Raw genomic sequence first — 23,493 nt, forward strand, 5'->3', positions numbered from 1 at the left:
GACAAAAATTTGCTGACGTAATACTTGAACGGCCGCATACGTTATATTTCACTCTCCATCTTGTATTCATTTTTTCTTCAAATAACTTCCTTTGAAGTATACATTTTTGAATGGACAAGTGAGCAACACTAGCGCTTATTTCATTCGAAAAGCTATTTTTGCTATTTCTTCACACACACTCTCTCTCTTTCATTTTTATGTATAGGGAACTGTGGCATTGAAAAGCTTTCGCGATATGTTCAAGAAATATTTAGGTAGAAGCTACAAGGACATAGCGGGGGGGGGGGGGGGGACTTGGTTGTTCTAGTCCCCCCCCCCCGTAATGTGAGAAAATGACCGAAAAAAAGATGGCCAAATCTATTTTTCTATCACTTTGGCCCCCCCGCGAACGAAATTTCTGGCCACGCCCCTGAGAAGCAGAGTACCACATTTTTCGTTCATCATTGCAATATTATAACAGTGACAGTACCCCTTCCCAAGTGCCCGAGTGGCATGATGGTAAGATGCTCGTCTACCATCGTGAAGGCTGTTGTCATGGTTCCGGGTTCGAACCCGAGGGAGGATATAGATGAGACATGTACCCTAACGAACTCGAAGCGACCACCGATGGACAGCGCCTTCACTTCCAACCCATCTCACTAATGACATTAAATTGCAATGTTGCGATATGGCCAGAGTTTGGGAAAGTAGTAGTACTCCTTCCCACCGAACATTAAGGATTTGGGAAAAAAAGAAACAACCGAAGAAGAGAAACACTCAGAGGCTACTTCTTTCATTTACACTTTTCCTCCGTATATTCCTACGCAAAACTCCGAAGGAATGTGAAACAAATACTCTCTCCTTCTGTTATCAAAATTTGAAAAAAAAAGAAGGAAAAGTCGACTCCATCCACTCGAAGCTCATCTGAGAGACTCGTCTAAGACACTGTTCCCAATGCGGGGCTCACGCCCCACAAAGGGACAATTTAATTTATATAGTTGCGATTTGAGTTTTTCTATGAAGACTTGGAGTCTTTCGAACTCCTTTCATTTTTTTTTCATATCTGTTGGAATTTTCAATTTTCAAACAGTTTCTTGATGCCCGTTTTTTTCCTTTTATTTGGAAGAGGTTTGACTAAGGGTTCTTAATGGTTTGTGTTCCATGGAATACTAATGCTAGAGTAAGATAAAGTCCACGGAACCCCATGTGCCAATAAAATGAAGAAAAATGAAAACCACAAACTCGTTAAAAAATATTTGCAATGTAAAAACAATGAGTTAATTGTTTTCTCATTCAAGCTCACAGCCCACCCCTTCTGAAGTCTCTTCGAGAAACCCTGATGAAGGGAGAAAGAACCACTGCTTTTGACTAAGAAAAAGTAGAAAGGTCTAGGGAGAGGCAAAGACATTTGGTATTAAAATTCAAGGAGGCAAAGAAAAGCTAATGGTTATTTCATTAAAAAAAGGAAAACCTTTAAACTATGAAGTTCCACCGGCGGGCAGGGAGCGTACACATTGAAAAAATTGTGATATATAGATAGAGATAGAACCGCTCACAACCCCGGACTAATGTAGAGCACCGTACTTCCGATCCCTCAAAAGAGACAGAGTTGTGTCGGAAAAGTTAGTAAAGATTTATAGTGATGACCTCCCCTTGCCCCGTGCTCGCAAGTACCGAATCACTCGCGTCGTTCTCCCCATGAAGACAGTCATGAACTCGATTCAACTTACAAGCCATAAGACTAGAATGGATAGCTGGAAAAATTATGACGAGACATTCGGATTTCAGATTCGTTTTGGTGAGGGCGTGTTCTGAAAAAGGATGGGAAACACTGATCTAAGAGGTATGGGGCAGAGCTGACATTGGGGGGATGCGGTCAAAAACAGCTAAAAATCTGCTGACTTGATACTTGAATGCCCACTAAACGTTATTCGGCCAGGACTAGCGTTCGCCAACAGGAGTGTTTCAATGCGTGGCTCCATGGATAGGAATCAGTTTGACTTTCATTCTCAGGTCGTTGCTTAAGTCGGGAACAAAATTTTATTATTATCAAACGGTCCCATAACATTTTATTATATTTTCGCTTGAAAAAAAAAAAAACAATACTAGTGACTTCAGCAAACTGTTGCTGCAGGTGGCGCTCTCGGCACAACTCAAAATGCTCAACCGCTTTCCGAGATCAATGCAACTGGCTTCTCACACACTCAGACAGCGGCGAATATTAGTTCCGGAGTGAGGCTCCTGTTCTCCATACAGTTTCGGCGCGATCATTGGCACTTTTACTCGACTTCCAAAAAGACGGACTTTTCTCAAAAGAAACTGAATATTTATACCATCGTTATAGATAAAACGTCTTATAGGAGAGAAAAATATCTTAAATTTTCCCATTCGGACTCGTGCTTTTTATGACATCCCCGACAGTTATGAAATAATCGTTCATTTTAGGAAAGACGAAACAGAAACTTAAAATGAAAACAAAAGTTATTGATGCCTCATTTCATGACATGGTGGATCGTTTAGTATAGTATTGTTTTTCTTATTACGGTGAAGTTTATCGGGGATAGTGATGGCATCGCTTATCAACAGCACGTTGGTGCTTTGTTTGGTTGGGCTGTTGGCAGGTGAGTTCGGCATGTTTAATTTTATATTTATCCATCAAGTTGTGTATATGTATTCAGAAATCTCAAAATGAAATCCTAATCATGTGTCTGTACATGGGATGTTTCACCATAATTGACTGAAAGGAATATAGATTCTATGGTTCATTCTAAAATGTGGGAAATGATCACCAAAGTGAACGGATTTTATAAGTGATGGTTGAACTCCCCGGAAATATTTCGTTTTTCTCAATGAAACTCAAAGAAATTTATCCCGTAAAAATTGAATCACAATGAATTCGTCGAAATATTAAAGTTTTTCTCATCTAACGATATTTGGGGTGGACTAACCATAACCAGTACATGAAAAAGATAAAATATATCATTAGTGAAGGAAAGAACACAGTTTTTCTTAGTGAACAGGATAAATAATGAATAAATATTTAAATGAGTATTTCTTCAGTGTGTCGATAATTTTGAGATAGATATTTACGAAGACGTATTTTTCGCATACTGAAAAGAGAGGCACACGTTGCTGATGAATTATTCTAAATTAAATGCACATGAAAATTCTAATCGAGAAGTGAAACTATTCAGATTCACAACGTATTCAACGATTTATGCAAATTTACCAGAATATTACCATGCTTTATTATTCTGCGCTTCCTTTTAGATAAATTATAAAAAAGTATTTACAGTATCTCCTTTTTTATGATAAACTCCATCTTTTATTACCGCTGCAAAAACGAAATTTACTCGTTTTCAAAATGTTTTACATGGAATACTAGTCCAACGTTTTCAAACATAAATTCATCGATGTTCTTCGAAAGCTAAATCGACTTGACTGACGTTGGAATCATGACTGATGTCATTATAAAAAATAACACGTCTGATCATAAATATTGTACGAAATACGCAACTGAATTGTTATTCAGTTGCCCGAAATCAGTTAGGGCAACACAGTCAAGGTGTTAAAATATGAATTTATACGCCCAGAATGATTACTTGTTCAAAATAAAAATATGTTGTTTAATATAATTAGACATATGCACAGAATCGAATATTTGTGACCTTGCAGTTAGAATTTTCATTAAAAAAAGCAATTATATTCGTCGAATAATTCCCTGTTCTTGTTTCTGCACATGAGTTATTTTCTGAACGTGTTAAAATTCGAATAACTACAATCTCGTAAATCAGCAAAAGTGTCTTAAGAGAGTTACGTTCTGAACACGATCATATTCGGATAACCACTACGGAATGTTTTACATACCAGTTATTATTTCGAACATGGAAACATTGGAATATATTCAGCTTCATACTTCGCGGAATTATTCCAATTTGAGTTATTATTTGAACATGAAAAACATTCGAATAACTACAATCTTGATAATTAGCACAACTTTTATAAACGAGTGATTGAATATGATAACATTTGAATGAAACTACATTCTTGTATTCTTGGAAATTGCCGTATGTGAGTTTTGAACACGGAAAACATTTGAACAGCTGTATTTTGAATTATCAACAGAATTTGTTTTCTGAGCATGGAAAAATCGAAAAACCACAAATTTGTCTTCGGCCGAAATTATGTGCGCGAGTTATTTTCTTATACAAGGAAGAAACTAATTACAGCTTTGCATCGACCGAATTTCCTTACACGACTTATTTGTTGAACATGAAAACTTTGGAATATATATTCGATCGAACACAACCATGGATTCGGTGGAATTTTTGTTTGGGAGTTATTTTATGATAAAGAAAATAACGTTTAGGAAAACGTTTGTAACTTCGCATCAGCGGAATTTCCGCATACAAGCGCCGTCCGTCGCTTTACGCGATTAAATGGTTCCACAAAATAATCGCGTAAAGTGAGTTGAATTTAACATGGGTAAGATTGGGATAGGTGTTTTCTTCAGAAAGGTAAGAAAAAGTAAACCCAACTTCCAGCAGCAAAATAAACAATTTAAAATGAATTAGTTATTCAAACCTTTCATAAATCTCGTCAATTTAAGCTATATTGAGTAAAAATTTAATTTCCACATTTTTTAATAATACTTTTTTACTTCTGTGTTCGTTATTTCTGATTCTCGTGTGAATGTAGGTGTTTTCTTTCCTGAAGAGCCTGGTTATGAGATACTTTTTCTAACGAAATCAGTCGAAATTCAGTTAGCAAGCTTCTTCTTCTCCCTTTAGTATTCGCAAGTATTCTTCGTCTCTTTATGAAAACTTTAGAAGCAAAACTACAGAATTCTGAATACCTCCTCTCAAATATAATTCTGAATTCATTAGGATCGTTTTCTTCAAGTAAAATTCTGATGATAATGTCGATGTTTTACCAAAAAAAAAGAAACAGAGTAAGATCTGGAGAGATGGTTTCGAGAGCTTTTCCCGTGTTTGTCTCACCGACATCAATAAATCCAAACGATTTTGCCATTTAAATTGTGTTATACTTGCAACGTGCGTGCCCATTTCAGGATATTAAAACAAAAATACACATCAAATTTTGTGAATCACAATTTTCTAAAATTAACTTTCCAAAATCACGTAGCAGTGAAATTGCGTGAAGCGAAAAGCGTGAAACGTGTGACACAACATGAAAACGTGTAATAACTACAATCCGTATTTAACGGAGTTTTCATATATGTTGTTGTTTTTTTTTTCTGTACATGAAAAGATCTGATCAAATACCACTTTTATAGTTAGGGGGATTTTCGAGTATATTTTTTCCCGAATAATCATATTATTTGAAATACTGCAATCCCGTATTCTGTGGAATTTCCGCGTGTACGAATTATTTATTACACACACACACACACATGAAAGGATTTGAGAAACTACAGTCTCCTTCAAAGCAGAATTTTTCTGCATGCAATTTTTCTGAACATGAAACATATGAATAATTACGATCCCGTATTCAGCGGAATTATAAGCATGATAAGAAGCCCTTCGACAGCGATCTCGTATTTGGCGGAACTCCGTATACAAATTATGTTTTGAACATGAAACGTACGAAAACTTACGATCCCGTATTTAGCGGAATTTCCTTAGTATAATCTGAAGATATGAAAACATTCGAGAAAGTACATCATTGTGTTCAGTGTAATTTTCGCAAACGGAGTAATTTTATGATCGTGATGATTTTTATAATAACTAAAAAATATCTAAAACATCATTCGTTACTGTTGTTATCTGCTTCAGTCATGTGCCACACATGCCTTAAACAGTGTTCCTTCGGGAAGATTACGATGTTTTGAGACTCCCACTATTTTTCAAGAGACAATTAATCAAATAGACCTTGTGGCTGGATTGTTAAATCCGGCTGAAGGTGACATTATATTTATATGATGCGTATACCACGAGAAACGCTTGAATCATCGCCATCATCGCTTGAAACAAGTGAAGTTTTTGACGTGGGAACGCCTTCTAAAACTTCTGACGGTACTGGGTGCATTCGCAAAACGTTGCGTAACGAAATAATTTGAACGCTCATATCTCAGGAAGTATTTAGAATATGTCTTATGTAGATATCATTAACACGAATCCAATGATATCACTCTGGAATTAATATCTTTTCGCGGCTGGACACAATTCTTGCGGACCACATTCGTAACGAAATTGCTTTATCCAACATCTCGAGTGGATCGCAACTCAAATAAAATCCTACCAATTCAAAACCTCGCATGGTGGAATGATGAACTAACGCTAGAAAGAAAACGTCTGCGAGCACTAAAGAAAAGGTGTGAATGAGAAAAGGATCCGGACAATCAAATAAGGTTAAAACAATTATATCGAAAAGAAATTGCATTATACAAAAAGAAAGTCAACAGGGCAAAAAAAGAAGGCTGGATGAGATTTTGTGAAAAAGCGACGGAGCCTTTTGGGAAAGCGTACAAGACTGTCACAAATACAAGTTCATTTCCTCCACAAACATTCCTCGTAAATCCTGATCACCCAACAACATCTTTGCAAGCTGCCCAAAACATTTTAGAAGAAATTTTCCCCAAAAATAATGGGGAAAACGAAAATACTGTAATACAGTCAAGAAATAAGCAGAATACTGATACCAGAAACGATCCACCTTTCTCAATTCAAGAAATTAATAGAATAATTGATAAACTAAATGTGAAAAAAGCTCCCGGTCCTGATGGAATAACAAACGCATTGATTAAAAGTATACATGCTTTCCACAAGTTCTTTTTCCCGACTCTCTTCAATAAATGCCTCAACTTCAATATTTTCCCTACAGCATTCAAGAAAGGGCAACTGATATTATTTCTAAAACCAGGAAAAGATCCGAGCAATATCAGTTCATACCGTTCAATAATTCTTCTAAACACAATTGGCAAAATTCTCGAAAAGTTGCTGACACAAAGAATCAACTTCTACATCGAGAAAACGAAGTGGATCAACGATAAACAACATTGATTCAGAAAAGGGTTCTCGACGGAGACAGCACTATCAAAGATTCATGACAGCATACAAACATTTAAGAGCCAAAAACAAGATGTTGCCCTAATATCAATAGATATTAAGGGAGCCTTCAATAACATTTCACATAAAACAATAGTAAAACAACTTCTCAACATCTCAATGCCGGACAATGTGAGAAGAACAATGATTGATGCAATCAGAGAAAGACAGATATCCCTTTTTACGGATGAAGTACAGGCCACTATAAGTCAAACAAAAGGGTGCCCTCAAGGTTCCTGTAGTGGGACTATGCTGTGGAACCTTGTCATAAATGATGTACTTACGAAAAACTGGGCCAGAAAATATAAAGATTCAAGTGTATGCGGATGATATTGCTATGGTAATTGGTGATTCACCAATCCGCAAGGTCACTGAGCACGCAAAAGCAGCAATGGTATTATTGGATACGTGGCTCACAAAAAAAAAATTAGAAATCGAATTCTTCAAATCCAATTACTTATGGATTTCTCACAAAAAGGACAACCAACCATTAGACTGCGAAACAATCCAATAGGACACAATATGAAGAACAGATATTTAGGAATAATGTTTCATAGAAACCTGACGTGGTTCAAACATGTGAATTATCTGATCACGAAAACACAGAAATGCTTACAAAATTTTAAAAGAATGGCTGGTCCTGCATGGGGCATTAATACGAAAATTAGAAATACGCTTTATAAAGTTGTCGCCATCCGCATTATAGCATATGGTGTTATCGCATGGTTCGGTGATCCCAAACAACAACTAAGAACAAAAGTAGACTCTCTTCAAAGAAAATTCCTGCTATTCATCACTGGAGCCTATTCAACAACACCAAACAGTGCGTTACAAGTAATAGCTAACAATCCTCCTCTACATATACTTTCGGACAACGAAGTACAGAAAGCAAATTTAAGGCTAAAGCGTGAGATTAAAATAAACAATGTAACATATCTTCCTACAGATGTATAGCATAAACATCCACTATAATAACGACGCAGCCGAAACACGGGAAGAACCACTCTTTTTGTGCTAGGTGCATTTTCTTTAATTAATGTATATTTGTTAACTATGTACACTTATTACATCGTATGTATGATTTTGTTAGCCAGCTCTTCACATGAGCTGCTTACATCCTCTCGTTTGTACGTTCCCTCCTAGAATGTCTCTCTTTTTTCACCTCCTCTCTTTGTCCACCTTTCTCTCTCCTCCGTCCCTCGGCTCCTGGTATGCAGCTGTCCAGTCCCCCGATCTGACCCTTGACCCTTCCCACGCTTTCGTCGTGGAGGGTCATCACGGATCTCACACGCCCGAACACAAGTAAAAACTCTGCCTTCATGGTTGAGTTTTTCTTTCTTCTCCTTGCGCTGTTGTTAGCACCGTAGTATGCAACGGACTTGCCATGACTCGGACCCTCGGACACTCTTTGTTTATGCTGGCATACGTATTTCTCACGTCGAGATGGTGTAGAGAGAGAGAAAGAGTCCTGGTGATTATGCTTCTTCACCCCCTTTTATGACGGGATAGCCTTCTCATTAACGGACTCTCCTCGTTTTCTCTTTCTTCCAATGCAACAGTTTCCCAACCAGCTGGGAGAATGGGTGTTTATTTTCCTTTTTTTTTTTCTCGCACACACATAACACTGGACCCTTTTCTTGCAGTAATAACAGAGCGAAGTGAACAGTTTCCCTCACCCCAAGAAAGCTGGATACTGCATATACCAAATAATAATACTAATAAAAGAAACATTTACTGTATTCTAATGATCTACTTATAATTAATATGAAAAAAATTATCATAACTAGACTTATTTACAAAAAAAAGATTTACTCTTTTACAATTTAATCCCAATTTTCTCTACTTAACCTCGATAGAGCATCGGCTCCCAAATGCTGCGCTCCTGCCTTGTGAGTGATCTTTAAATTCCATCTTTGCAGGGCTAAGGACCACCGTAACAATTTTGGACTTTTCGGAGTCGTTTCGGTTAAGTATTTCAAAGGATTGTGATCCGTTATAATCTCCACGTTCAGGCCATGGATCCATTTTTCAAACTTTCTCAACCCAAATAATACGGCCCAAGCTTCTTTCTCTATACTGGCCCATCTCTTTTGGGTGTTGTTCAGCTTCTGGCTCGCGAAAGCGATAGGCTGGTATCTGCCTTCAACCCCTTGAGTTAAGCAACAACCTACTGCTAAGTCAGATGCATCAGTGTGTAACTGAAACGGCAGTTCTAAATTTGGCGTTGCCAGCCTGGTCACGTTGCACAGGCGTTCTTTAAGTTTCTCGAAAGCCGCATCTGCCTTTTCATCCCACGGGATGGGATTTGAAATATTGGATTTTGTCAGATTTGTCAGGGGAATCGATAACTCAGCAAAATTTTGTATGTAATTTCTATAGAACCCCATAAGCCCAAGCACTGATCTAACGTCCTTCTTAGTGACTGGCTTCTTTAGTTCTCTTATAGCAGCAATTTTTTCTTCATCTGGAGCGTGATTCCCCCCACCTATCTTATGTCCCAAGTATTTCAGTTCCTTCTGAGCAAACTTACATTTATCTAATTTAACTGTGAAACCTGATTTCTTTAATTCTTGGAAAACTGAAATGAGGTGGTGTTTATGTTCTTCCCAGCTGTTAGAAAAAATTATGATATCGTCTATATATGCTTGTGCATACTCTTGGTGGTTTCTCAGAACGTTATTCATTTCCCTTTGAAATGTCCCTGCCGCACCGGATAATCCGAATGGCATTGTTTTCCATTGATATGTGCCGTTATGAGTGGCAAAGGAAGTCAAATGTTTACTGCCCTCATACATCTTAATTTGCCAATAACCACGCAACATATCTAAACTTGTTAACCAGTTTGCCGCTCCAGCCGTATATAGCAATTCTTGTGCATCCTTCATTGGGTAATTAGGCATTCGTGTAATTGCGTTTAGCGCCCTGAAATCAACGCATAACCTTACTGATGAATCCTTTTTAGCCACACAAACGACCGGATGTGCTATTTCGGCTGTGGATGGTTCAATCAAATTCAATTCTAATAATTCCTGGACTTGTCGGTTTACCTCATCTCTATATACCATGGGAATACTGTAACAATGGGGTTTCTTTTGAACCGCCCCTTCTACTAACTCTATTTGGTGTTCTCCTACCTTGGCAAGTTTTACTGGACCTTGAAACAACTCTTTAAATTCTGTTAGTAATTCTTTCAATTCCCGTTTTTCCATCGGTCCCAAATTAGAATTTTTTAAATCACATATTTTTTTCTCTACTACAGCTTCCTCCCCATTTACCGGTGTGAATTCTACCTGTCCGAAATCCTCCTCCCCCTCGAAAATTACATTCACTGCGTTTGCCCTAATTACATATTTCCGAATTTTGTTCTGATGCACATGTTTGCGACTACCGTCTTTTAGTTCAACTATGAATGAATGTTGGTTCTTTTGTTCCACAATTGTACCTGGCCCTTGCCATCGTGAGTATAACTTATTAGTGGAATCGGGAATCAACAGTATGACCGTATCTCCCACACTAAAAGTTCTATCTGTTGACCTCAAGTTGTAATATTTACCCATACGTTCCTGCATCACCTCCGAAGTTAGCTTAGCTAAATCTGCTGCATTTTGTAGTCGGTCCTTGAGTTTCTGTAGGTATAGCGAAGCGGGCATTGTGTTCAGTTGAGCGTTGTGATATTTTTCGGTCCAGGAAGATTTCAAAATCGATAACGGACCTTCTGGGGGTCTACCATACAGTAGCTGAAACGGTGCCACCCCCGTTGTACTATTAGGTACTTCTCTATAAGCCCATAAAATGTAGGGTACGTGCTCATGCCATTTCCTACCCATTTCTCTTATGGTATGATGCAACATACGCTTCAACGTTTGATTAAATCGTTCCACCAATCCATTGGATTGTGGATACTGAGGGGTCGAAAATCTTGGACTTACACCAAGTGCTTTTTCGAACTCTTTGGTCAAAGACGAATTGAAATTCGTTCCATTATCCGACGCTATCACATTGGGTATCCCAGTTCTAGAAAAGATTTGCAACAACGCCTCACAAGTACTTTTTGCCGATAAACTACCTAGTGGAATGGCTTCTGCCCAACGTGTATGCTGGTCCACTAAACATAAAATATACTTATGTCCCTTCGAACTCGGTGGATCTATGGGACCAATTATATCCACATTTACCACTTGGAATGGCAGATCAGGTCTTGCCACTGGGGTAATAGGTGCTCTGTCTTTAACCTTTTCTCTTCTCGTTAGCTGGCATGCATTACACGATTCGCAAAATCTTTTGACCTCTGTTGACAAACCATCCCAAAAAAATGAATATTTGATTCTTTGGCTTGTTTTTCGTGCCCCATTGTGTCCTCCGAACACTGAAGAATGGGCTAAATTGATAACTTCTTCGCGCTTACACTTAGGCACTACTAGCTGCCCAACAGCTTCTCCTAAAATATTATCCTTGTGAAATAATAAACCATCTACCACATAGTAGCCCGATTTCTTATTTCTTGCCGCTTCCCAAAATTTCGCTAAATCTGGGCAATCCTGTTGCTCTTTTGAGAACCTTTCGGAATTTGATATAGTGTTCTCCGAATCCTGAGGGAAATTACTGATATCCGCCTTTTCAATGACACACAACCCTAACAAATTTGAATCCTTTTCCTCTCCGGCTGTTATTCGTTCTTCGCTGGTATCTCCTAAGGTCGGATAATCCACATTTTGTCCCTTCAGTTCTTTTAGTGTATTGGGGTGTATGATCATTTCCTCAATCAACTCCGGGGCTACAGCACACAATGTTTCTTGGTGTAACACATTAGTGTTCATCCCTGAAGCAATAGCTACTGGCAATTGTACCAACGGAACCTGAACAGCATTTCCGAAAGCACCTTCAAGATAAATGGTTGCCGCCCCCTCTAAAGTTATCCCGGGAACCACATCAGCCCTCACGACAGTCATTTCGCTTCCGGAATCAACTAACGCCTGTACCAGTTTCCCGTTAATGCTCAAAGCACACCTTTCGAGTTCATTAAACTGGCTATTACAGCTCCTTAGATACCTTTCCCCGGACACTCTGGCTAAAACTGCCCCCTCCGGAACCTTACCTTTCCCCGATGAGGCTTGGTGCACCCCTGTTTTTCCTGATCTCGGATGTCCTCCACTTCCCCCTTGTCCCTTCAACTGTGGGCAAGCCTTTTTGAAGTGTCCCTTCAATCCGCAGGAAAAACAGCTCCTGTCACCCCTTACCTGTGAAGTTTGGTTCCAAATTTGGGAGTTTTCTATGATATGAGGGTCTTTCCCTTTTTCCTCATACCTATCCATTCCTCCATAGTGCCTAGGTTTCTCTTTATTGAATCCAGAAACCAAAAATGATTTGTTCTTAGCCAAGAAGTACTTGTCGCACTCCTGGGCTATTCCAATGGGTTCCAACCATTTCTCTTTGCTCGTATTCAGCTGGATATGTGCGCCAGTCTCCCGATCTAGGGTGTTGATCAGAGCATCGACAACGATCAATTTATTAACCTTTTCAATCGTGTCGGCCCCCCTAAGTTTACAGTAATGTTCCCACCCTGTGATCAACCTGGATGCGAACTGTACGTGGTTTTCCTCTTGATACCGTTTGGATTTCCTGAAATTTTCCAAGCATGCCTGCGCAGACGGCTCATATTCCCTGAGAATCAACATCTTCACATCTTCGTAAGACACTATCGATTCCTCTGACAAATGAGTCAAAATATTTGCCGCTTTACTGCCCAGCAATGTTATCAAAATTTCGGCTTTCAACGGCTCTGGCACATTTTTTGTTCTAAAAGCTCTCTCCAAGCTGAAGAAGAACAAATTCCAGCCTTCGGACTTCCGCGGTACCTCCACCGTCAACGCCCGAATACTTTTCAGATATGTTTCAACGGAACCGCTTTCTTCCGTCCTATGAGATCCATAGCCTGATCTGATTTTTTCTAGCTCCACCTCATTAGCGAGTCTCAGTTTTTCTAACTCAAGTTGTTGTGATCGCTTTTCTTCTTGTTTTCTTTCCTCAACTATAGCTTTTAACCGTTCCTCTACTGCTTCTTCCTCAAAATTTTTACTTTTAAGTATTAACTTTCTGAGTTCAAATACTATGGCATTACCGGGATCTTCACCCAATTCTTCGGCAAGTACCCTTAAATCACATTTTTTTGCTTTCATTAGAAATGACATGATGAAATACTATTAATGTTAATTATACTCTATCAAAAATATTTTAAAATTAACCAAACAACTTGAATTTATCTCATCAGATCCAGCAATCTTAAGGTTTCAGATAAACATGCCACTCACCCCTTATTTCCAGGATCTCCATACAGCCTTGTTGTTCCAATGCGCCAGTCCCTTGTTGAAAACTCTTTCGCACTATTTCACGTCAGTTCGTCCTTTCGGTGTTCCGTCGATTCCTCCGTGCTGATTCTACTACTGCTGACATCGTCACTCCTCTATCCAAGACAATGGATTCTATCATCACACACGCGCTGCCACCAATATAATAACGACGCAGCCGAAACACGGGAAGAACCACTCTTTTTGTGCTAGGTGCATTTTCTTTAATTAATGTATATTTGTTAACTATGTACACTTATTACATCGTATGTATGATTTTGTTAGCCAGCTCTTCACATGAGCTGCTTACATCCTCTCGTTTGTACGTTCCCTCCTAGAATGTCTCTCTTTTTTCACCTCCTCTCTTTGTCCACCTTTCTCTCTCCTCCGTCCCTCGGCTCCTGGTATGCAGCTGTCCAGTCCCCCGATCTGACCCTTGACCCTTCCCACGCTTTCGTCGTGGAGGGTCATCACGGATCTCACATCCACCATGGACGTATGATCCGGTGAAAGATATTTTGCCGACACAGGTCTTGACCACAGATGTAGAAGAATCAACAAATCGAATTATTTTCACAGACGGTTCAAAGACCGTGGACGGCTAGGAACCACCTACATCAGTATATACATGGGTGAAGTAACGGACAAATGGAACTGCCGATTGCTAAATAACAACACTGTATTTCAAGCAGAGTTATACGCAATCTGGATGTCGGTCAATTATGGAAAACATTGTGCAGAAAAATCAACTATAAGGACAGACAGCATGTCATGTATACAGGCAATACGAGACGTAGAATCCCCTTATAGCCTGGTGCATGACATTAGAAAAACACTAATGGACCACAGGAAGATTACAATACGATGGGTGAAAGCACATGTAGGCATTTAGGGGAATGAAATGGCGGATAAATTCGCAAAAGAGGCTACAAAACATCAACATGAAAATCACCTTATGAAATTACCGGCATCCTACATTAAAAATCTGTTCTTGCAAGAAGCGTCAGAGAACTGGCAACACCATTGGCAAATATGCACAACTGGAAGAAAGGTCTTCGACGTTATACCAAAAGTGGGTAAAATGAAAGAAGTCATGCCGAGAGAAATAGTAATGTTCCTCACAGAACACGGTCCATTCGGTGAATACATGCAAAGGTTCAAAATCAGCCAGACCAGCACGTGTAGACGCGGCCATCCGGGAAGCGTGATACACTATGTGACACAGTGAGTACACAAAGGGATATCATTTACAGGCGCCACCGAACGGACGAGAGATCTCGTGGAAACGGAAAATTATTTTACAAAGATCTGCAACGAGGAAACTACAACAAGTCTTGGGTTATCTGATAAATAATAAAGAAACTATTTTGATAATAACTGGGAGCAGTGAACAATCCACTAGTGATTCGGAAGTGGAATCTGAAACGGATGCGGATTCAATATAGAGGGGCGCATTTAGGCTAATAAACCATATTATTTAAGTAATACACCCTGTATAATTTATGAATGTTTTTGTATATACAATTTCATAGTATGATGGTGGTTTAGTAACCTTGAATATTTGTATGAGCTCATTATGGCACTTGTTTCCAATATATGTGTCGTACATAGTAATGTTTATGTGTATCAATAATTTTTATAAAAAGTGAAATTTATATTATGTAATTAGCGTATATTATGTAAATATGTGTGGGTAATTCAAATGTGATCGCTGCCATCCAGCACTGTGAACAAGGGCTGTGTTTGATTGTTCCCGCCGCACTTTTATAGTATGATAGTAATTCGTAACCTTGAATATATATTTGTATGAGCTCAGGGTGATACTTGTACCCAATACTACCTTCATAGAGTAATGTTTATGTGCATTCCCAATAGAATAAAAAAGGGAAATTTTTGTAAAGTAAATAATGTATGCATGTAATTCAAATGTGAATGCCCAGCACTGTCAACGGAGGCTCTGTTTGATTATTCCCGTTGCAGTGCAGGCTCTGTGTGCATTCTGTGTGTGTGTATATTGCATATTCTGTAATAGGACAGGCAAACAAAACTGCTCAGCACTGTGGACGGAGGCTTTGTTTCTTCGTTTCCCGTTACAGTCGAGGAGCTGTATATATGTAATTTGTATACATTGTGTATTTAGACCATTCTCAAATCTCTCGCACTTCAACATGCCAGCTTCTTTCTTCTTTCTTGCCCACAAGTCTTTTCCACACTTCTTTCGAAATCCCAGGCTGCGGTCTCCTGCCCTCATGTGCCACTGGGAGCACGTGAAATTTTTCTCCCCAGACATTGGGGATTCAGTCACCCATTTTTGTCAAATGGCTTGTACGTTGCATCGAGTTGATGGCTGTCTTCATGGGGAGAACGACGCGAGTAATTTGAAACTTGCGAGCACGGGGCAAGGGGAGCCGCCACTTTAAATCTTTGCTAACTTTTCCGACACAACTCTGCCTCTTTTGAGGTAACGCAAGTAAGTTGCTTTGCATCAGTCCGGGGTTGTGAGCGGTTCTATCTATCTATCAAATAAAATCCAATGGCATTACCTGATATGTATTCCAAGTCAAATCCAACGATATTACTGTGGATGTAATACCTCTTCCGATCTGATCACAAGACTCGATGCCCGCATTAGTAACGAAATTATTTTACGCTTTATCTCGTGAAATTCAAAACACAAATAGAGGACATTGGTGTCGTCTGTTAGGTATAATCGGATTTGTCTTCTGTAATTATATGAGTACATATCAGGCGTTCCAGGCAGAGTCGCTCGCAATTTATAAAGAAACGTTAGATGCAGCGGAAATTGAACAAAATTTCTAAAATCTTGACAGACAGCTTGTCCAGCCTTAAGGCAATAAGCAACCCCCCTTGCCATCAAGCAACGTGGCTAGACAGACAAGAAAATTGCTTCACGGTAATCCGCAAATAGAGCTATCTTGGGCTGGGGCACGCGCTGGCCTGTGGGACAATGGGCAAGCTGACATAATGGTCAAACAAGCAATTAAAACGGGGAACTGAAATTCAACAATACTCCTACCGCAACATTCATCATCAGCTAGGCAGCCATCTGGAAAAAACTCTTGCTTGAATGGGGAAAAAAATTAATGGGATAATGAAGAACCATCAGGTTGGAAAGTTCACCGCATAATTATAACGGTGAAGGTCAATATCCTGAACTGGAAAAGAGAGGTCATAATGTTCCTAACAGGGTAGGGTTCCTTTCTCAGATCACCTACTTTGCTTCGAAATCCTCAAAAGCCCTTACTATAGATGCGGAAACGAGATCCATTAAGCCACCAAATGTCCAGCAACTGCGCCATACCGCCACCAACATGAGCCAGCGATTAGAAATATTGACAATTGCGGAGGAGACTGATACATACCAGAAAGGCAAACTCTAACAATGAAAATCACAAACTTGGTGAAATTTATGGAAGCAAATCCTAATCTGGAACGGAGACACGTCGACCGAAAAATAGCCGAAATAAAAAACAGTTTGCAGGGTTAGCATAGCTTAAAAATCACGGGAATTTTTTAAAGAGGGGAAAAACTCAAAAAAACAGCCGATAGGTGGCACTGGTGCGAGCGACTTTGGTGGAAATATGCAAATGAGACGGTTATAAGAACTTGCGTTCCTAATCGTGTATGCAGACCTGCGGCACTCTGCCGTTGCTGGATGTATGACTCACCTGAAATGTGTTATTCCCTTTGGTGGTGGTGGTGGTCATGTGGAACACATACTGCTGTAATAAACGATTTTAGAGGCATTCTTTCTCTCTGTTCACGTTGTTTGTGTATCTTTTCTTTGACTTGTGTACAAGAGCGACATCTATCGGCTGTTTTTAGTATATTCATATATTCTGTTCTTTTTTTTTAGTTTTCTCATTTTTGTGCTTCAATATTTTGTGTGTATGAGATTCTGTCTATGCATATTCTATTATGTGCAATAATAGTATATAATAAAGTCTTTGAAGGGTAAAGGTTTCTCCGACACGGTCCCGTCCCCTTCACGGAGGGCAATGGCGGAAATTGGCTAAAACCGGTAGAGCCTTGGGGCCGTTCAAATATTACGTTTTTTTAGGCAAATTGCAATTTCTGTTAATTTCAATGCAACTTGAAGGGTAAGAACTCCAAATTTCTCTTTAAGAAATTCACTGCGATCCACCCTTCATATATGGTAAACCCTTGACTCGGAGCTCAAATGTGACCCTGAAGGTTATCTGATGTGGCTTGTCCCATCAAACCTGATTTTGCAAAAATGAACTTAGCGGCACATTTACAAATCCCTTAAATGATCTGTGGCACAATTCTAGAGCGTTCAAGTGGCCCGTGGCACATTTTCAGATCACTGAAATAGGCCCGTTGCACATTAAAAGATCACTTTACTAACCCGCGACACAGTTCCGGAACACTTAAACATCCGTGGCGCATTTAGAGATCACTTTAGTGACATATTTCACAGTTTTAGAGCACTTAAGCGTCCCCCAGTGCGGTTCCACATCACTCAAGTTACCCGCGGAACATTCCCAGATTACTTAAGTGATCCATGGTTTAATTACGAATCACTTGATCGATGCGTGGCACAGTTACACAGCATTTAAGCGGCCCGGACACATTTCCTGAGCACTTGAAGGATCCGTGAAACATTTAGAGTTCACTGAAGTGGGCTCTGTAAGGGATTTATCATTAGGGAGAATGTTAGTTCGCGTGCCCATAAACTAGCGAAATATTTTTCTCGTTTTTGGCGCACCGAGTAAGATGCGATTAAGAATATTTAATGTTTTCATAAAGTTTGGTTGATGACGTAAGCGTCATCCAAACCTCCCCCCCCCCCCATCGATGCTGACGTAATACTTGAATGACCACTTTGAAAGAAGTAAGAAAAAAAGTACATGAAGGCGATGGAAACAGCCGGGTTTTTTCTCCTACTAGGAGTAGAATATCTGCGCAGTGTGCAGCGTAAAAACCCTGATTGGTTAAAAACTGGAAATCCAGGTTATTTTGACCAATCAGAGTTTCCCTTTAATCCCTTCAAACATACCAAATATATTCATCGGATATGCAGATGTAAGGTTTCACGACGGAACGGAACAAAACCCGATTACTTGATCTCACGCTCGTACATACTAGTACCCTATATACAGAATAAAGAAATATATATATATATTTAATAATAAAAGAGGAAGCACTATAAATACAGATATATACATATCTTGGAAAACTAAGAAAGAAAATCAGATCAAAGAGACGAAATATTTCCTTTTGTTCTTTCCTCACGATCAAACAAGTCTCAGAATTCTGTTATAACTTCGGAAATCGATGCCATGCAGATGTTGCTCACAAGACGGAAAAGCCACCGATATGGCGTTTATTGCATCAAACGTCTGAAACAATATTTACGGGTTTTTTCTTCTCGTATTGTATATATATGTAACGGGCAAAGAAACGTTTAATATATTGATGTGTGTGCATAAATACTCGCGCTCACCTTTCCCGATGTAATATCGTATTGGCTCGCCCTTCCATTTGTTTTTCTTAAGGTAGAATAACACAGACAAGAGAGGAAAAGGGTTGGAAGAGAGAGAGAGAAGGAACTAAACTAAATTACGACTAACGTTTCGCTCTTTTGCTAAGAGCCTTTCATAGTGTGACTCTTATGTCCAGAGATCACGCTAGCCTTCTATTAAATATCCAGGAAAAACCGGAAATTTCTTTGTCGATATCCCATTTTTTTTACTTTTTTTTTTTCTCCTTCCGTTTGGCGGGTACGGGTGTTGTTTTCGTTGCTGTTTAGGACGTCGTGATATACGTTTAAGTGTCGTTTTATGTTTATTATCTTTCTCTCTCTCTCTATACTCTACCTGGTATCCGTAAGTCAAGTACAGCTCTGTGTTTAACACTGGTAATTACTATACCGGTGATTATCAAACTAAGAACGTTTCTACAAACGGTACTTTCGTTAGCCGTGATTAGTGTTTGGAAGGTAATAAGAGATCGATTTCCTATGGATATAAAATATTTTTCGCGTGTTTCATTCGTTTTATGTCCCCCCCCTGAATGATTTTCTTCTAAATAAATGGCTCAGTTAATCACGAAAATCAAGTCATGATGTTTGAGATAATTTTTTTCGACATTATTTCCAACTTAACTCATATGTTATGACGCATATTGTGCACATTTGTGCGGATAGTACAGAGGGATTCAAAAGTGTCACGCAACTCGTTATAAAATATTGTTGTTTTTTTTTAATATGATACAAAGAAATAGATTCAAAAACAAGCTATATCAGTTCGAATCAAACAACATTTTGGTGTACAAAATGTTGTGTAAAACAAAATTGTACATATACAGGCTCTTTACAATTAAAGTTCCCACTTTGAAATGACCATAAAAAGAAGACTATTGGGAAAGATGTTATCAAACTTGATAATAGTTTACAGGAGGTCACATGGGATTCAATTTTCCGCAAAGTTCAAACACTTCAAACACAGTGGGGAATGACACTGTATGGGATAGTGTGAAACGAAATAAGACATGAAGATAATTTTTATGCAGCACGGGCTGCATCTCATATTGGTACATGTGTCAAACGGTTACTTCAGCACCATTTCACAGATGGCCGGATTACAGGCCGAATCTTCCCCATTTATTGGCTACCCTGATCACCAGACCCCTGTGATTTTTTTCAAACAATATTGGAAACCGCATTCAAGATGCTTTGTAACACATTTTAAAAACGATTAAAAACATTTTAAACCGGTCTTCGTGTCTTATTTCATTTAACAATATCGCATACAGCGTCATTCCCCGCTGGTGGTGAGTTTTTGCTTTTTTTTTTTTTTTGTGGAATTGAATCCCATGACCTCCTGTAAACTATTACCACAAGTTTAATAACATTTTGTTTAGTAGTTTTATGGCCATTTTTCAAAGTAGAACTTCAATTATAAAGACTCTGTATATGTGTAAAACACAATTTATTTAAAAATGTCGCAACATATGTTTAAAATGTAAGCCGTTTCAGCGAATACAAGCGTGGATTTTTTTTCCCCCACAGATTTCTGACCAGGCACGTTTTTACAGGCGAATTCAACATCTTTCTCTTTCCTTCACGCATTTCATGTTGGCTCAGTAAAGATGGCCGACCACTTCGCCTGCGGTCTCTAACATTTCCAGTTTTCTCGAAAACGGGACATCAATCAGACGATTGTTGTCTGATTGGGCACAGAAATATTCCAATAATTGATATTTGAACACCCTAATAACAGATTGAAATTAATGAGTTGAGAAATATGGTTCGATCAAAACAAAATTCTTTGCTTCTGGTAAAAAGGATTTTGATCATAAAACAAATCTGAGAGTATCAGTGATCATGGAAAATGAAAAATAAAACGATATTGCATTTTGAATAGTAAACTGTCGACGTCTGTCGCAAAACTGTTAATTTTCAATCAGTAAAATTTGGGAAATAAACTATTTTGTTACGAGTTTTTGCGCGTGACTTTTCAAACCGAGCGCAACTCCGGTCCATCGCCACGGGCGATTTTCTACCGATTGAGTTGTGTCGGAAGTGTGAGTACGTATATGGTGTTGTGCGTGAATTAGTGGTGTCATCTATATTTGAAATTGTGAGTAAAGTGTAATGATTGAATACTTGTAGCTTTGCAGGGTGGTTGTGCAACACTTTTTTACTGTTACCTGAGTCATATGAAGAGTGCGGACTCCTTATGAGGAACTTGACAATTTTTTGGCTATAATACGCAATTCAATTTTTTTTTTTTTTTGGCCATAATTGTCGAGTAATTTTTTTCTACTGCACTTGTCCACTTTGCTTACGTTTGACAGTTTTTTGGCCGTAATTGACAATTTTGTTTGCCCTTGGAATTCTGTTTTGGCTTTAAAGCGTTATTTTTTCCGTATTTTCATGAAGGAAATATGGTCAGACTAGGCTTTTATCAAGAATTCATATTTCCTCACTGGAACAACTTTTGCAAGCCGGATGAACCCACTCCATAGGCCAGAAGTTTTGCACCACCGATTTAGTTAACACATTTTACATAACATATATTTCACATACAGTGAGCTGTACTGCATCAGAACTCGCAAAGCATTGCTTACAGCCGGGAATCGAAGGCGGGAAGTAAACCCAAGATATGCGATTGTATATTCGTAATAAAAGGAAAATAATTTTTTAGTTTATTTACTCACATACAAAAATATGTAGTGCTAATCAATGTCGTATTACTAATTAAAAATATTCTAATCATCGTCTAAACGCTTATACAATCGCAGGTCTTACATGAGTACGCGGCGTTCCGGCTACCATAGATGTCGCGCATCGATTTCGGACATTTAAATTCTACAAGTATCATTGAATGTGTTACAGTAAATGCGATACATCGGGTGTTATGCGTTATTACAGGTTATTATGCATACTTACCATCCATTTACCAAACTTACGTCTTAGTTTGATAAATTGATCACTTTTACGACGAATATTCATAATACCCAAACACACAGTTGGCAGATATCGATATATATATACTAAAAAAATATGATTTTTACCCGCGATTATGCATAATCGCTGAGTGCCGTTGGTAAATTTCATAAATACTTTAAATTCATCGCCTTTATCTGTGATCATGCATAATGCCCTAGTGTAACTGTTGAATTTGATAAATACGAAAAAAAATTACAAATGAATGTAGTGATTATAAGTTATTATTGGTATAATGATAAATTTTACGATCGCACCCGACTTAATGATGCAATACAAGCATGGATTATCATGTCTAGTATATAATATAGTACGATTTATCACGTTTGTCAATTACGCAACGCTTGGGAATAATGCATAATCGTCTGTAAAATTAATAATTTTTTAGTACTTACTACATTTACAAACGGCACTTTGGTGCTACACCGGCAAAAGTGATAAATTTAGATAAATTTATTAACTCACCAAAATGCTTGTTAAGTATGCATAGTAACCGGTCATGACCGCATCAATTACATTTACCGTAACGTATATATTCACTATTTTTGGAAAAAGGAATCAACCACGAGACCTCAACTAGGAGGAAGCGACCGTATCTGGTGCGTCGGGAGTCAGCTTAGCTCTTTGATTGTTCAAAACCATGGACTGGGGACACCAGAATGGGTGTTTGCGTGTGAGACTGAGTGCACTTTGGTTTCTACTTACAGGCCGGGCTCCGTACCATAGGCTCAGTAAGTTCAATCAGAGTGCACAGACCGATTCGGGGAATTCTAGACTATGTAGAGGACAAGAAAGTGTTTCGTCCTCCTGTCCCCGTTGACAAGCATTTTCGCACTTAAATGTCGTGATCAGTCTGTGTGTTGTGGTCCATGTACGTTTGGAATTACTTTTGCCCTGACATTCCTATAATGAAGGCATATGCATGAAAAAAAATTTCCTTCAGTTCTTGACAAATTTCTTTCAGTTGACCGGATGCAAATTTCTTTTTCATGGACTTTCTCTTGAAATCGATGAAACGTATTGTACATTAAAAATATCAGAATTCGTGAGTTACATTAGACGAGTGGTCCTCAACCTTTTTCGATTCGTGGACCGTCTTTTTAGTTCATAATTCTGTGGTGTTCGGTCGGAAACTCCAAAATCACAGTTTTCAGATGTAAAAATTTTTATTGTAATTTACAAATGTAAGATAAAACATACACTTATAATTAGCAAGACTTTCTTTTAGATCAAAAAAGTCATTTTTTTGAAGATATCATGTTTTTACAAAACTCCACAGAATTTCTATGACTGAGCCCCGGGGGCTTGTTTATATTATTCATTCATCAAATTTACTGATTTATTGTCCCAGGGGACCGTGAAACCCTCGTGAAATGCAACGTTGGGAACCCTTGCATTAGACAATTCCGTTGTAATGCCTCGTAATGGCCGAGTAAACAAAAAAATGAAGGATCCCGTTTCAGAGTAGAATTTTTTAAAAAATGGAACGGTTTTTGAATATATTGCAACCATTTGTGTGGGAAAGAGGAAACAAAATCGCGACCGCTTTAACCAATAACCATTTACCATGTGTCCCGTTTGGAAAAACGGGATGTACTGTCACCGTACT

At 38.6% G+C, this 23,493-nt stretch overlaps 1 protein-coding gene across 1 annotated transcript in view; it reads left to right on the forward strand.

Moving 5' to 3' along the window:
- Positions 1-2,197: 2,197 nt before the first annotated feature.
- Positions 2,198-23,493, forward strand: part of LOC149083981 (limbic system-associated membrane protein-like) — a 98,855-nt gene continuing 77,559 nt past the window's right edge. The window contains exon 1 of the mRNA XM_089234343.1: positions 2,198-2,600. Coding sequence (XP_089090469.1) covers positions 2,546-2,600 — 55 coding nt within the window. The 5' untranslated portion in view covers positions 2,198-2,545. The remainder of the gene's footprint in view (positions 2,601-23,493) is intronic.

Source organism: Pholcus phalangioides, unplaced genomic scaffold, assembly GCF_987345545.1.
Source record: "Pholcus phalangioides strain wild (caught in Gottingen) unplaced genomic scaffold, Ppha-v1.0 ptg000008l_1, whole genome shotgun sequence".
Lineage (NCBI taxonomy): Eukaryota > Metazoa > Arthropoda > Arachnida > Araneae > Pholcidae > Pholcus > Pholcus phalangioides.